The sequence below is a fragment of the Phalacrocorax aristotelis genome, chromosome 16 (genome assembly GCF_949628215.1).
Source record: "Phalacrocorax aristotelis chromosome 16, bGulAri2.1, whole genome shotgun sequence".
In the NCBI taxonomy this organism is placed as follows: domain Eukaryota; kingdom Metazoa; phylum Chordata; class Aves; order Suliformes; family Phalacrocoracidae; genus Phalacrocorax; species Phalacrocorax aristotelis.
In genome coordinates this window covers 14,917,232-14,932,192 of record NC_134291.1, presented here as the reverse complement: position 1 = coordinate 14,932,192, position 14,961 = coordinate 14,917,232, and the positions used below count along the sequence as shown (strand labels likewise).

At 44.1% G+C, this 14,961-nt stretch overlaps 2 protein-coding genes across 9 annotated transcripts in view; one reads left to right on the top strand and one right to left on the bottom strand.

The window, feature by feature from the left end:
* Positions 1-1,120: 1,120 nt before the first annotated feature.
* Positions 1,121-11,404, bottom strand: UTP18 (UTP18 small subunit processome component). Its single transcript, XM_075110921.1, has 14 exons — positions 11,034-11,404; positions 10,734-10,861; positions 10,534-10,629; positions 9,809-9,888; positions 9,448-9,533; positions 8,710-8,835; positions 7,659-7,833; positions 7,225-7,325; positions 6,318-6,408; positions 5,058-5,181; positions 3,910-4,084; positions 3,141-3,283; positions 1,924-1,982; positions 1,121-1,248 (listed from the first exon to the last, which is right to left on the bottom strand). The coding sequence occupies exons 1-13, from the start codon at positions 11,352-11,354 to the stop codon at positions 1,958-1,960; spliced, it is 1,671 nt and encodes a 556-aa protein (XP_074967022.1). The 5' UTR covers positions 11,355-11,404; the 3' UTR covers positions 1,121-1,248; positions 1,924-1,957.
* A 455-nt stretch (positions 11,405-11,859) lies between these two features.
* MBTD1 (mbt domain containing 1) overlaps positions 11,860-14,961 on the top strand; it is a 36,809-nt gene continuing 33,707 nt past the window's right edge. For 2 of the 8 annotated variants that reach the window (XM_075110917.1, XM_075110918.1), the window contains exons 1-2: positions 11,860-12,095; positions 13,712-13,759. In XM_075110917.1, the coding sequence (XP_074967018.1) occupies positions 11,886-12,095; positions 13,712-13,759 (258 nt within the window). In that variant the 5' untranslated portion in view covers positions 11,860-11,885. Of the gene's footprint in view, positions 12,096-13,711; positions 13,760-14,131; positions 14,272-14,961 lie in introns of those variants that run through there. The other 6 variants (XM_075110914.1, XM_075110912.1, XM_075110913.1 and 3 more) reach the window with 5 other exon arrangements.

Sequence of the window (14,961 nt, the reverse complement as noted above, 5' to 3'; positions counted from 1 at the left end):
TAAAGTGGGCTTATGATTTAATTTTACTCCTCCATACTAGGGTCTTTAGGTTTAGCACTGCAATAAGGTTAAACACTGTAGTCAATTTAACTGTAGTCAATTTAACTCCTCCAGAGCATATTCTGCTTTTTCCTGATTTGTGATTCATCTTACAATGAATCACTGGCAAAGCCATTTTGAAAACCCATTACATCAGAAACCACAATATTCTATTTTTTAAAACAGTATGACAAGAATTTAACAACAGGCTTGTGTATTTAAAAATTTTCTAGAATTAGCTTTTTCTCATGCTCAGAGTACCTTTTCTGTAATGCCACTTTCACTGAAGGCTTAATGACTTCTCTACTGGTTACTGGAGCACCTTGGCTCTTGATGTTACTGCCCAAAAACCTCCCTCGTGCAAAGTGGACATATGTATTAGTCACAATTCATTCTCCAACCAGGGTTTTTATTGTAGCAGATTCCTAGTCAACTTTTTATTCATGTATTTAAAGAGACAAGAGGTGGCCGATCAGGAACAAAGTGCTCAGAGGTGTGATATTTGGCATCGGATGAAGAACCAGCAACAAGAGCTGTAAAGCAGTCCTTGCTAGGTGACCCTAATGGTATCACAATTTCACAACTGATTTAAAAATCAAGCATGAAGCAATATGTGGGATGTTTTGCTTTCAGATAAGGATAGGATCTTAAGAATTAAAACCACATTACATACAGTTGGTTTTGTGGCACACAGGTGGCAGGAAGCACAACCCAGGGCATTTTGCACTTTTTGGCTTAGGCTATCTTTAAGCTACAGCTGGCCCATTAAGTTGGGCTGAACTGAGACGCCTGCATCAACAGGGTTTCAGGTTAATTTGTTCTTCCAGTCAGCAAAGTGCTGTTTCCAACCCAGCCTCAAATGAAACCGGCTGATGGAAAACCTCAAGCTCAACACATGGAGCAGAGGTTACAGTTTACACAAAACCAATGTTTTCTGTTTCAGCATTGGAATACTACATATGCTCATAACAACTGAGACATCTAAGCATTTCTTGAAGACATCAGCTTGAATGCCAACCGTTAAAATCTAGTCATTTCCTTACACAGAACATTGGAAAAAAGTTGAAACAACTTGCCTGGAAACTTATCAGGTACATTTATTACAGAACAACATTCAAAAACACAGATGTTGCATGAGCATTTTTGAACTTCCATATAAAATAAACTTGATTGATTTGCCAGTATGCTTGTATCTGCAGGTTACAACACCTGGGGAAAGATCAGTACAGAGAATTTCGTTAGTATCTTCTAAACATTTACCCATCACAAAATTTTTCTGCAAGCTTAACATGCAGAAGACTCACCTGCTTCCAGTCTTGAACACGTTTAGCTTATAACTATTAACACATTTTGGGTCAAACAGAACTGCTGTATTACTGTAATGGCTACGGGTCTTTCCAGTTTCCCATGAAGGGGTTAAAGTGTACAATAAAATTGTATCTGCACACAGGCTACACTTCAAATTTCAGTAATTTATGTAATCTAAATTTGAAACTACACAGCCTTGTGTGGGCACACTTGCATGACTTCATAACAGGACCAAGCCAAGTATCTGCCAGCCTACAGGTGGTTTTTAACAACACTGCCTGTAAGTTTGATTTACATATATTCAGGTTTTTAAAACTGCTGCCAGCAGGACTGGCCAGAAGTTTAGTTGAACTACCAACTCCCTGTAAGAGCATTAGTAGAAAAGCCAAGGCTGATAAGCCAAGCCTGAGTGTCGCCCATCGTGTGGCGGCTACTACATGAGTGATCCAGGCAGGACAGTTTCAGATGACACAGTGCCAAGAACTCCTTGTTGCCAGCTATACAGAGGCAGAGGTACCAAAATGAAAATAAGGTTCCTCAAGACAACATTGTCAACAGTTCCAGCGTTACTTTTACCTCAATTACTGGCCATTTTCTTCTGTATCTTCTTTTAAAAATCTGAATAATGTTTCAGCCTGAAGAAAAAACAAAGTTGAGACAGATTTAAAACTTCAGCAGCCTGCTGAGGGAACAACACAAAAAGCAACGGCTATTCAGTAGTGTCACTTTGAGTAGTCTTAGCTAAACTGAAATACAGGTGTAGCTGAAGATAGCAATCATCACATGCCAGATTTACGTGAGTGCCATTATAACATGCAGTTCAAATTCAAATAAAGGATAAATCACAAGATTTATTCACATTTTTAGGTACTTGCTTGGGAGTCTATTTGTAAATTCTCCCTGCCAGACTTTGTAAATCATTAAAATCTCACATTAAAAAAAGTTCTTCAAATGTCACATAAAGTTAGTTTAAAAAAAGAAATACTCCTGCTCCAAGTTATGACCACTCCTTACCCCTGACCACAGCAGCAGAAAAAAACCCCCAACACCTCTCCCTTCTTACAAAAAGGCTGAAGTTAAGCTTATGCTAGTCAGACATCAACCTCTGAGTTCATGTTCCACATTAAAACTAGGATTTTAGAATCAAGTTGTATGGTGTATTTTTGTTCTCAAAATAAACCATGATGTCTTGCCACGTGCCCTGTGCAGCAAGCCTGCAAACCCCCCCGAACCTGAGCACCAGGACCTCCGACCGGCTGAGGTTGGAAGGGGCCTCCGGAGGTCACAGGTCCAACCCCCACTGCTCAAAGCTGCACCACCCAGAGGCAGCTACCCTGGACCATCTCCAGGTGCTTTTGAGTACCTCCAATGACACAACCTGCCTGGAGCAACCTGTGCCAGTGTTCGGTCACCCTCCCTCCAAAGGTGCCTTTCACCCTGCCTTTACAGCTAGACCAAACCTGTGCCAGATACAGATGGTACCACTGAAGCACAGATCTTCCTTTAATCATCGGAACTATTTTTTTTAAAGGAGCGAGCATCCAGTATCTGGCTTTTACATCCTAGTTATTTCAGAAAAGGACAGTTTTGACAGGGCTCTCCGCAGCAATGTGTATAATGAGACAATAAAAAAAGGCTCATTCTTCATACGGGAAAGCCAGCTCCGCACTCAGTTAAGTCATCAGCTGAAATTCAGATCACGAAGTCAAACCTTATCACTTACCAGTCATCTGCCCCATCTTACCGAACATAAACACGTTATCTGGGATTAATGAACTTAACTTAGTACATACCTAAATAACAAAGCTTTGCCTTTGTTATTTGCTACAGAGAAAAAACCACTTCTGGGAGAAAAGTCCATAGATTGAGCAAGGTAAATCTGTTTTCTCCTGAACACCGGGAAGTTTGAGAATACAGTATATGAAGGAATGTGCACCTATTGAGAAATAGGTCATTAGTGTTAACAATTAGGAAAAACCACTAAAATCAAAGCACAAATTTATTATTGAAGGTCAATGTTAAGGTCAAATGTTCAGTTATACTCCTGTCCTACACCACTCTATACAGAGTTCTACTGGAGAAAAGGTGCAGGGAACACTACAAAGACAGTTACTGCAACTCATTTATTTTTAAGTAATTACATCTAGGCAGTAAAAATAGGATTTAGACCCCCAGATTAATTCAATAGTTCCACTGTTGGCCAGAATTCTGACGAGGCTGGCAAAATTTGGAACAAGCTAGGAAAAACACCACATAGCAAGACCATTACAGTTAACAGCTGCTGAAAATTCACATTTGGTGCCGAGTTATGTTTACAGCACTGAAATAAGGGCATTTTAAAAAGGGAAAACCAAAAGGTAAACTAGACCATAAGGTGTCATTTTCAGAACAACTTCCCTGAAGGGAAGAAAATTATTTCCCTATCAATGTACAGTATCTTGCCCTGATCTGCTCGGTCTAGCAAATATTTCAGTCTATCTGCTCAGTATCCGTTTTATTATGTCACCAGGAATATTTTTGATCAAGATACAAGAAAAGCTTGTATGAAGAAGCTGAACATACCAACTTAACAGCCTCATCAGTTTCACGGGAAGCAACTGCCAAAATTTCCGTGGTCGGATTGAAGGTCACACATGTAGCAGATGTAACTAGGTTCATTATGGCTTTTACTGGTTTAGGATGGTTTTCTTTGAGACAGACGTCAGTAGTATATAAATTTACAACTCCAGAAGCTGAACTAAAAAAAAAATAAATAGAAATTAACAAAAACTATACCAAGAAGTAACATCGACAATACATATTGCCTTGTTATCTTCAGCCACCATTCAACTAAAATGTAATTTCCAATTATTTACCAGAGTTTGTAACAATGTTTTGTTTGGAGCTTGAATTTGCTTTGGAGTTTTTAACAGTATTTAGTTGAGGGGTTTGGGTTTTTTTTTTATTTTTATCTCTATGAAACATTCTTAACTATGGAGCACCTTGATAAGCCCATCTCTTACACCGAATGAATTCAAAGCAATGACAGCTTGGTATCAAAAGATTCTGAAATAGTTTCAAGCTTTTCTTTTTAAATACCTTGTAGAGTATTAAGTCCACTTAAAAATCTTCTGCAGTGGGCTAAGAAAATGCATACTGTCCTTAAGTATTTGCTAGTCTCATTTACAAGAATTGATACGCTAGCTGAAGTTGCATCTTCCTGAGTGTACTTGGAGAAACACTTTCAAGCCTGGGGCTTTGAGTTGAGGCATCTTTTCAACACGCTAACACGCTGTCTTGTGGGAGCCAAATTAGGGGTACAGGAAAGAGAACTGGAAAAGGGGGAAGACCCTGAATTGACACTTGTACTACAGATTTTGTGATTTCAGCCAGTATGATTTCAAAATTAACGGCTAAACCTATATATGGCAACAGTAATACATTAGGAATGATACTAGTATTAAGTACGTTATTATGTTATAACATAATGTTATATATGTGTGTATATATAGGTATATGTAATATAATGTAACATATGTTAATTATGGTATTTTAGATAAACGCAGAACAAATCAAATTATCTTAGAACAGGCAATATCCATCTATTCACCTCTACTCTAACCTTACTACAACCAAACTTAATCCATATTCCTACACTCTCACCAGCCACCAATTTTACTGAAGAGCCTCCAAATGAGATAGGAAGAAGTTGTCCGACCCAAGTCACTTACCCACATGCCACATACTGGTTATTTCTTGAAACAGCGATGCACTTCCCTTCCAAAGAACCTTCATCTTCAAATTTGTGTAGACACTTTCTGCTTCTCACATCCCAAATAAAGACTTCGCCTTCCTCTGGTTACAGAATAAATTAGATTATAGAAGCCATATACACAGAACATATTGTTTGTCTATTTTGTTAAAATAAATTTCATTAGATTAAAATTATTAGCTCAGTTATAGCTATCAAACATAGGGTATTTTAAAAAACAATCAAAGGCATACTAAATTAGTTAATTCCATTCTTTAATAATTGATCACTTGGTTGTATTTTTAGGCCAGATACTGCCATAAAGTCTTTCAATTACCTTTGCAAAACAGTAAGTAACAAGATAACAATAATGAGTCCTGGACAGGCTGGAGAGCTGGGCCAAGAGGAACCTGATGAGATTCAACGAGAGCAAGTGCAAGGTCCTGCCCCTGGGGAGGAACAACCCCGCGAACCAGTACAGTTTGGGGGTGACCTGCTGGAAAGTGGCTCTGCTGAGCAGGCCCTGGGGGTGCTGGGGGGCAGCGAGGTGACCCTGAGCCAGCACCGGGCCCTTGGGGCCAAGGGGACCAGTGGTGTCCTGGGGTGCATGAAAAGGCGTGTGGCCAGCAGGGCGAGGGAGGTTCTCCTCCCCCTCTGCTCTGCCCCAGTGAGGCCACATCTGGAGTGCTGTGTCTAGTTCTGGGCCCCCCAGTTTAAGAAGAACAAGGAACTGCTTGAGCAAGTCCTGCAGAGAACTACCAAGGTGATCAGGGGGCTGGAGCATCTCCCTTGTGAGGATAGGCTGAGAGAGCTGGTTTTGTTCAGCCTGGAGAAGACTGAGGGGGGATCTCATCAATGCTCATAAATATCTGAAGGGCAGGTGTCAGGAGGATGGGGCTGGGCTCTTTTCAGTGGTGCCCAACTCCAGGCCAAGGGGCAACAGCCACAAGTTGGAACACGGGACATTCCACCTGAATATGAAAAGAAACTTCTTTCCTGTGCAGGTGCCAGAGCAGTGGCACAGGTTGCCCCGAGAGGCTGTGGAGTCCCTTTCCTGGAGACATTCACACCCTGCCTGTGCCCCCTGCTCTGGGTGTGCCTGCTCAAGCAGGGGGTGGGACAGGATGATCTCCAGAGGGCCCCTCCAACCCCCGCCAGCCTGGGATTCTGTGAAATGACTTACAGAAGGTTATGCAGTTTCAACAGAATTATCATTAGTGCTGTTTGAGAGAATACTTACTTGAATAGCTATATACTTTACTGCTGTCTGGAGTGAAAGCACATGCAGTGCATCTTCCATTTACCTTCATAGTGCTAATTAGCTCCTTTGTCTATAGGATGAAGAACAACAATGGTGACAATGACTCTGCCAAAAATCTGTAGGAAAGTTGATGCCGTACTCCTGTCCCACAAAAGCCTTAAGTTAGCTACACTGGCGTTAGAAGAACAGCACGAACATTTTCAGTGCCCACAGACCAGAGCACAAGCCAACGCTCATGAGTCCACGATCAATTTATTACGGCACAACTAGCCCAGTTCAATAAACACTCATTTGCTCCCTTGCTCAAGGGTCTTCATTATACAATGGAACTAAACTTTTTTTAAAAGGTATACTTCCAAGTACAAGTTTAAAACAAATCCAGCTGCCATCACATGGCATTGTAAAATTTAACTAAAAAAACCCTACATGCATTACGAATCGCAGCAGACGGCATGATTCACTAACACAGTACACTAGTGCTGTTCCCAAAAGAGCAGTCCTGTACTTCTTCCACTCTCAGCTGCCTGTGCCATGCTGAGGCCGTTCCTTTTGACAGCACAGAGTTCATGCAATCAGCCAAAATACAACGTTGATGCACAACTTTTTCTAGTGACAGCTTAAAACCCCATGGAACTCTGGCTTTAGCTCCACCAGTCCCAAAGAGAACTGCGGAATCAAAAAACCACTCCCAGACACCCAAAAATAATTTTCTAATGTTACAGTTAGTTGATTCAGCACCTCAGTTTTGAAGGTTGTCACAATATGCATCATAACCTTTGCTTCAACTGAAAGCTGGATTGCTTTTCAGATTAAATAGAAGCAAGCAGGTTCAAAAGGCAAAAGGTACCAAGAAACTGAAGTTACATGAACCACGAAGAGAAACTACCTTCATTGACAATAAGTGAAGGTAACCTGAAGTTCCAGTTAGAAGCATAAATGATCCGTCTGGAGAGAGTTCGAAGCTTTTGAGAAATCTTTCATCCACACCTTTAAAAAAAGATTCAGAACTTCAAACTGGTGTAATTTATTCTTTTTCCTCAACATTCAGAGGTATGGTGAATATGAATAAGACCTGACTCCACTTCAGCTTTTCGTTTCTATTCTCACAGTAAAGCTACAACTCAGCCTTGTTTATGTGTGACAATTAACTTTTATTATCCCAGACAAACTGAAGTTAATGGTACTTGAGTAAGGATCCCTGAAGACAAAAATATGACCTCCAACAATTCACTACACTTCCTTTTAAAGGAAATTCATATGCCATCTCCATTTGGGACAGCTTCAACCATGTCCAGACACTTAGAGCACTATAAAACGTACCTCTTACTCTCTGTATAGGAATAATATTTCCACTCATCATGTCGTACACAAAGAACATTTTATGGTGAGTACCAGTGGCTATAACTTGCTCTCCATCAACACTGAAACAAGCCTTATAAATTGGGAAACTCTCTAAATAGATGCTCTGTATTCTTGGATTCCTTATACCGTCAACCTTCAGAAAAAACAGATTATCACAATAAGGAACATACCAAATAGTTTTACATAGAGAATTCATATCAACGAGCCAGTACAAGAGACTGCAACAGTAGGAGGTACACCAGTTTGAAGCATTAATCTCTCCCTCTCTTCTGAATCTACGAATAACCTGGCTCTTGGCTCCTCAGCTTATATATATCAGGCAATCCCAGCCTCCCTGGATACACTTCACACCTCCGACACTTCCCTATCTTGCCTATGCTTTGTTCAAATAATCACTTCTATTGTGCTTTTCTAAGCAGAAGCATTTGCTTCACATTGGCCTTTCCCGCAGCCCTGCGAGAACGTCAAATTCGACTTGTGTCTTTAACCATGTCACTGATACTAGGCCATGTTGGAAGATCCTAAACAGAGTTATGATCTTTGGTTTTCAGGCGGGAGTGTTCCAGGGTGAGTGGCTTCCTGCTGCAGTACAATCTCCACCCCCAAAGTGATTTCACAGCAGTATTACAGTTTTAAATGAAAGCGGACTGCTCCCCACACGACAGGCTTCACAAACAACTAAGAAAAAAAACACCTCTTTAGTCCTCATCACTACAAACCTTGAAAGCAAGTGTTTTTAAAAACAAACCTTCAGCTAAACACCCTGATACAACTAAGTTTGCCTATACACTGGAAGTGGTTGGTATGAAGTCACAGATGGAAATTTCTTCCAACAAGATGCCTTCAAGCAAGCAAATTCTACTAACCACAGGCACTACAACCCCTGTGAGCACACCATCCCAGGAAGAAAGAAAAGAAAGTGTCTCATTCCAGGCTCTCTCCGGTATACTTATAAAGAAGAGGATCTGTATTAGCGGTTATTTACATAGCATAGATTGAAATTCCTTACCTGAAAGAGCGACACAGATCGATCATGCCCAGCAGTCATGACTACTTGAGCAGATGGATGGAACTGCACAGTTGCCAGTCTTCCATCAGCAAAACGTTCCTGATTAGCAGGCAAACAGGTCCGCATCTAGAGCACAGATCAAGCAGTTTAAAAAAATACAAATTCCATATTTTTGGTTATGCTGATGAACAGTCAATGTAATAGGTCTTTATTCACTCTACGAATAACTTTTAGGCAGCATAGCATAAGCAGTACAGACAGCAAGTTCGGTAAGTTGCTTCAGTGCAGCAGCACAGATATAAGACAGGCTAGCTAGCCTTTCTACAGACTCCAAAACTGACAGTCTATGTAAAACTAGCTCCATTCTGACTCATCTGAAACAGCTATAGAAGAGACAGTGTAAGAAACACTCATTTAAGGCTGTTGCTTCTCAAAGACCACTTCAGTAGCCTCAAAGCTGTGGGAGAATTTCATCCTTCCTATGCAAAAATTAAAATCCCACTTGAAGACTCTAGAGTACATAAAATAATTCTTATGTCAAACAACACATCTCAACTATCATTTCATGCTTTCATGATGCGAACTATCCAGTTTGTCCAACTGCTTACTCTTTAGAGTGTCCAGTTACAGAAACAGAAGAAAGTCATGCAGTCGCTCGTTTTACTGCCCAAATAGCAACAAAGAAGTCAAAGTGTATCTGTGGGTCAAACTGAGGTGGAAAGATAGGCTTGCCTTTACCTTCAGAATACCTCTTGGCAGGGACTCTGAGTTTGATATGAAATTGCCAGTTCTACAAAGCAGATCGTCGTCTTCATCACTCTCACCTAATTAAGACAAAGGACAGTGAAAAAAAAGGCAAAACCTATGGGGACGGAAGGACGGAAGGACGGAAGGACGGAAGGACGGAAGGACGGAAGGACGGAAGGACGGAAGGACGGAAGGACGGAAGGACGGAAGGACGGAAGGACGGAAGGACGCTGACTTATCCAACACATTATTACAGTACTGAAACTGAGTAAACATCAAAAATAATTATTTTCTAAGAAGCCGAATAGGGAAACAGAGAAACACTTATTAGAATAGTAACAGATTTATTTACTATCACTTGCAGTCTTTTTGGATTTCTGCCTGTTTTCTAAGTCAGCCCAGGCAGGAACTCCTCCCATAGCTCGCTGAAACCTAGAGAGAGAAGGGGAGGAGGGGGGAAGAGAGAAAAAGAAAACCAGCTTTTTTTAGAAAGTAATTTCTTTCTAAGCATTTAGTACCTATAAGACGTACAGTCACAATTTTGCAAGATTATTAGAGCAATATGTAAATCTTTTAGAGTTTCACTCAACTTTGAGTTTTGCTGACTTCCTGAATGCAAAACTAAAGCAAAAATGATACCAAACATTAAAGTGCTGTTCCTTGGAGTGACACATACCAACATCACAACCTCAACACAGCTGAAGTTCTGCTTTGTTATCTGACTGCGTTCACGTTTCAGTTTATTCTTACCAAGCCAGCGCCTTCCATCACCTGACTTAAAAAGCAATGCATTGCTATAAAAAAAGTTCTGGTATAACTCCCTAGAGAGCAAATTAGTTTGTGCACCTCTACTTAAACAAGTATTAAGTGAATTGGTCTTGACAATGCTAATGCACATTTTATTTACTATTCTTGGTGTTAATTTAGATTTTAAAGTAGTGCAAACACTATAAGTAGCACTAACTTTAAACAGGCCACATGAATAGAATGGGTAAAGAGAAATGTAACTCTGCATGTCATATAACTATCTTATCTCATCTTGATAAAATTAGCCACAATAGTATTAATGAAACTCACTGTTCTTCAAGTCTTCTTTTCAGCTGTTTCTTCGTAAGAACCTTCTCAGCATCGCTTTTCATGAAGTCTTTCCTATACCTGTGGGTCATATCAACGCTAGAGGGAAAAAACACACAGAACATGAAGGTCATTCAAACCGAAGCCACTAACACTCATTCTTAGGTATGACACATAATTCCCACCTGCAATCTTGGACTTACTTTTCCTCAGCTTCATCATCTTCATCCACCCAGGCTGGCTTTTTAGAGAAGACTTTACCTTTTGCTTCATTTTCTACTTCCGAATCACTGGAGCCTTCCTGAAAACTTTTCCTCTCTGTGTCATGAAGCTGAAAACAATCACACAAGCCATTTTAGCCCAGCCGCGAATCGACAGAGGGAGATGACAGACGGGCTGGCGGGAAACGGGAAAGGGGTCCCCGAACGCGGCCCCTCCCCGCAGCGGGGCCCGGGCCGAGGGTGGCGGCGGGGCAGGAGCCGCCCGCGGGGACCGAGCCCTACCCGCTGGGGACCGGCCAGGCGCTGCAGCAGCTCGTCCTCCCCCACGTCGAGGCCGTGGCCGAACACCAGCTCCTCCAGCTCCCGCTCAGCGCCCGGGACGCGGCGGAGCGCCTTCAGGTGCCGGGCACGGCGAGCCGCCTCCGCCGCCGCCTGCTTCGCCGCCACACGCTCTGCCGCCGCCGCCGCAGCCGCCGTCGCATCCACACGCGGTGGAAGATGCTTCGCCGTCTTTTTCGTTTTCTTCATTTTCGTCTTTGTTTTCCTCATTTTCATCTTGCTCCCCTTCGCCGCCGCCGGGCCCAGCACTCCCGCCGCCCGCATCACTCCTCACGGGGACCACCGCCGCCACCGGAACCGGAAGTAGTGACTCCTAACCATGTGACTCACTTATATAGCCTACCTCGGCCCGCCCCCAGCCTTGATAGGCTCGTGCCGCTGCCCCTCACCCACGTGACCCGGCCACGCTCCCTAGCCTTCAGGCACCGTCACGTGACCTCCTTTCTTTGCCTTCCTTTCCCCCCCTCCTTCCCTGCATCCCACGTGACGCGGCCCACGGCTGGGCCGCTCCATTGTGCGCCACGGGGGGGTTTCACCCCGCGACTGACAACAACTCCCCGCTCACCGGCGGCCCCGCGCCCGCTCCGCGTGTTTCGCCACCCATCGAGAACCACAACGAGCCCTGGCGGCGTCGCTTTTATCCCCCAACCTCTACCCCGGCGTTGAGCGCTCCCCCCACCCGTTTCCGAATGGTTTCCCCCCGGAGGGGGGTACGGCGAGCGAGGAAGCCCCAACTAGGCGGGAGCCCAATGAGGGCGCGCGGTGGGCCGGGCGCCGCGCCTGCGCAGTGGTGTTATGCTAATGTTGTTGATATCCCGGCGCAGGGAGTTGGGTTTCTTTCTCCGGCGGAGTGAGAGGCTGCGCTTCCCGGGCCGCCCCCGCCCCGCCGGGCCCGGCCCCTCGCAGGGGGAGGCGGCGGGCGGAGGGGGCCGAGCCGAGGGGAGGGGGCAGAGGCGGCGGGCGGCTCCTGCCCATGAGGGCCTGATGGAAAACACAAAGGACCTGGTGAGTTACGGCAGCCCCGGGGGAGGCGGCGGCGGGGGCTGCGCCGCTGAGGGGCGGCGGAGGGGGGACCCCCGGCGGCTGAGGGGAGCGGTGGGGCTCCCACGGCGGGGCTGAGCGCCCCCCTCCGCCGTGCCCGCACCGGGGCAGCCCCCGGGTTGGGGGGGGAGCAGCCCCCGCGCCCCCTGGCTTTCTGGGGAGCGGGGGTGGAGGTGGGGTGCCAGCCTGGGGTGGGGGCTCCGCCGTGCCGCCCCCCGCAGGGCGCGGAGGGGGGTTGGCTCTCCGCCGGACGCGCTCGCCAGAAGTTTGTTGGGGAGCCTCCCCCTCCCCCCAAGAGGCAGGGGAGCCCCCCGAGCGGCGGGGGAGCCCCCCCGGAGCCGTGGGTGGGCGCTGGCAGCGCTGCCCAGCCTGTCACCAGTGGGGGACCCGCGGGCACGTGGAGGCGGAGAGCGGCGGCTCCCCCTTTGTTGGGATCCCCGTTACTGGCGGAGCCCCCGCGGCCCCTCCCGGCCCGCGGTGGGGTCGGTGGGGGTTCCTCCCACCCCTTCCCCCTGCCGGGGGCGGCAGGAAAAGCTCTGAGAGGATCCGGTTGGGAGCGATGCGGGCGGGCTCGGGTGCGCGTTCCCAGAGTGGTCCCCCAAAGCCCTGTTGTTTCAGCAACTTCCTCTTGTGCTCCAAGCCTTTAAGCTTCAGTTCTCCAGTCGTGCTCATTTCAAGTGCTGTAGAGTGTTCTTTAACATTAGCACTTCAAAAGTTTTGGATTCTTTGCATCCAGTTCCCCCTCCTCTATATAATTTTTACGACTGTTCATATTATGACTTTGTTCTGAAGGTGAAGAGCAGGAAACTCGTGAAACCAGTTTCAGGTTGTTGCTGGAGATGTTTTAAAGTGTTGGGATTTTTGTCCAGTGTGGCTTTAAAAAATTAAAAAAAAAAAACCAAAACAAAACCAATCCTAGTGCAAAGCATATGCTGATTATGGTAGAAGTAACTGCGTGTGGAAAAAGTAATTAATTTTAAAATAATGATTTAAAATGTCGGTGGCGACCCTTGTGATTTTTCACATCTAAACCCAGTTAAAACTGAAAGCTTTAGGGCTGTCTTTAGTATTTTAAATTAAGATTATCTTGCAGGTTTGAGAACCTGCATTTACTTATTTGTTGTATTTGTTTATAACAGTCTGATTTTGACTTGTAAGGAATGGAATGGAATAAAAAGACTATGAGAGTGTCTAATCTGCAACATTACATGGGAACCAAACCAATATAGTCCATTAAAAAAGCCATCAAACTTGGTAGGTTAGTAGCATTTACTCATTGCTTTTGCCTAGGGATGATTTTTGAGGAAGTCTGTAACGTAAGCTGTAGGGAAACGTAGCAGAGGTATGTACTCTGCTATGTGGAAGCGACTCTTCATGCCACAAGAACAGTTTAGGTGTTGGTTTTGAGACTGTGTAGGCTTGTGCATGTGCAAAGGATTGTAGACTAAAAGAAAGAATTCTCTTCATTGTGGCTCCCCAGAATGCTGGGTGGCTGTGGCAACAATGAAAAGATGTACAAAAGTTCCCTCTCATTGGCTCTCGTTTCTCTTACCTTCTAAAATTTGATTTAATTTTGCAAGGCTTTTGATACCTTCTGCAAACTACTACTGCATACCTTCATTTCTCAGGTAAGTTGGTACGCTCTGGGCATGCGTGATGTTTTGCTGAATCTGGCTCTGAGCACATGGAATGAATTCAGGTGTCGAAGACTGGTTTTGGGTTGGTGGTGTTTTTTGGTTTTTTTACGTTTAAATTGATTTTTTTTTAATGATAACACAGTGTTTAAAGTGAAATATTTGCCTCTTCCAGATGTTCCTGTAAGGGCTTTGTAGAAAGATAATGGAGTTTGTAACAAATTTTCAGTTTTTTCAAAACTCAGATATTTCACATATTAATCATCACACACCCCCTCCAAAATTGCCTGCTAATTTGATATATTTTTTTATGAAAGAGTCTCCCCTCTTGTGTGAAACCCCCTGGGGAAGAGGCTATGGACAAAACCATTGGCAAACAGCAGAAACTGGCTTCAGACAAAATGCTGTCATACATAGCAAATGAAGAGACAGGAAAAAACATTTCTGTAATTTTCCAGCAGAGATTTTACTTATAATAAGAGTGGAAGGCACATTTCCAGATAGAGGTGAGTTGCTCGTATAAAAAAGTAAGTTTGGTTGGTTCTGATTTCCAGGAATCCCAAGATGTTTAGCTTTGGGGTTTTTTTGTTTGTTTGTTTTTAATGAAAGCTGAAAGTATGTTTTCTTTAAATTGGTACCATGTTTGAATTTTCTTTTTTTTGTCATGCTATGAGGCACAATTAGACTTCAGATCCACAGGGGGCAAGCTAGTATTACTACAGAAAATTATGTTGGGCAGCTTACATTCAGAAGAGTTGTAATAAATTAGTTCCATCATCTTGTTTCCTTAATGCTAACGTCCAGAGCTAAAATTAAGCTGGTAGCAAAAAACATTAATGAACTTTCGAAAACAAAAGCTGCGCATCCAATTTAATACCAGCTTGGCAAAGCACAGTCTGTCAAGGGTATGTGATTAAAGCCAACATGTCTTATCGCAGACCCTTGGCCTGAAGGTTGCGGTGACCTCACTGTTGACCTTGGCCTCAAATACCATCTGTCCATACTTCTGTTGTGTTCCTGGGGGTTAGATCTGTATACAGAAAGCGATGCCTATCTGTCTGGGTGCTGGTAGGCCTTTGTTAAGCTACAGCTCTTGTACTCAAAGCTCTGAATTGCTACCGCTCTGAATTCAAGCACCAAATTGATTCAGTAGTAACGACAACCACATTGTGGGGTTTGAAACCTTTCCGTGACCA

Excerpts from the sequence above, each read along its gene's own strand:
- UTP18 (XM_075110921.1), bottom strand. The coding sequence starts at position 11,354 with ATGCGGGCGGCGGGAGTGCTGGGCCCGGCGGCGGCGAAGGGGAGCAAG. Across the intron at positions 10,630-10,733 it reads GATGATGAAGCTGAGGAAAA|CGTTGATATGACCCACAGGT; the intron begins GTAAGTCCAAGA and ends TTTTCCCTCTAG. Across the intron at positions 7,326-7,658 it reads TCCTATACAGAGAGTAAGAG|GTGTGGATGAAAGATTTCTC; the intron begins GTACGTTTTATA and ends CTTTTTTTAAAG.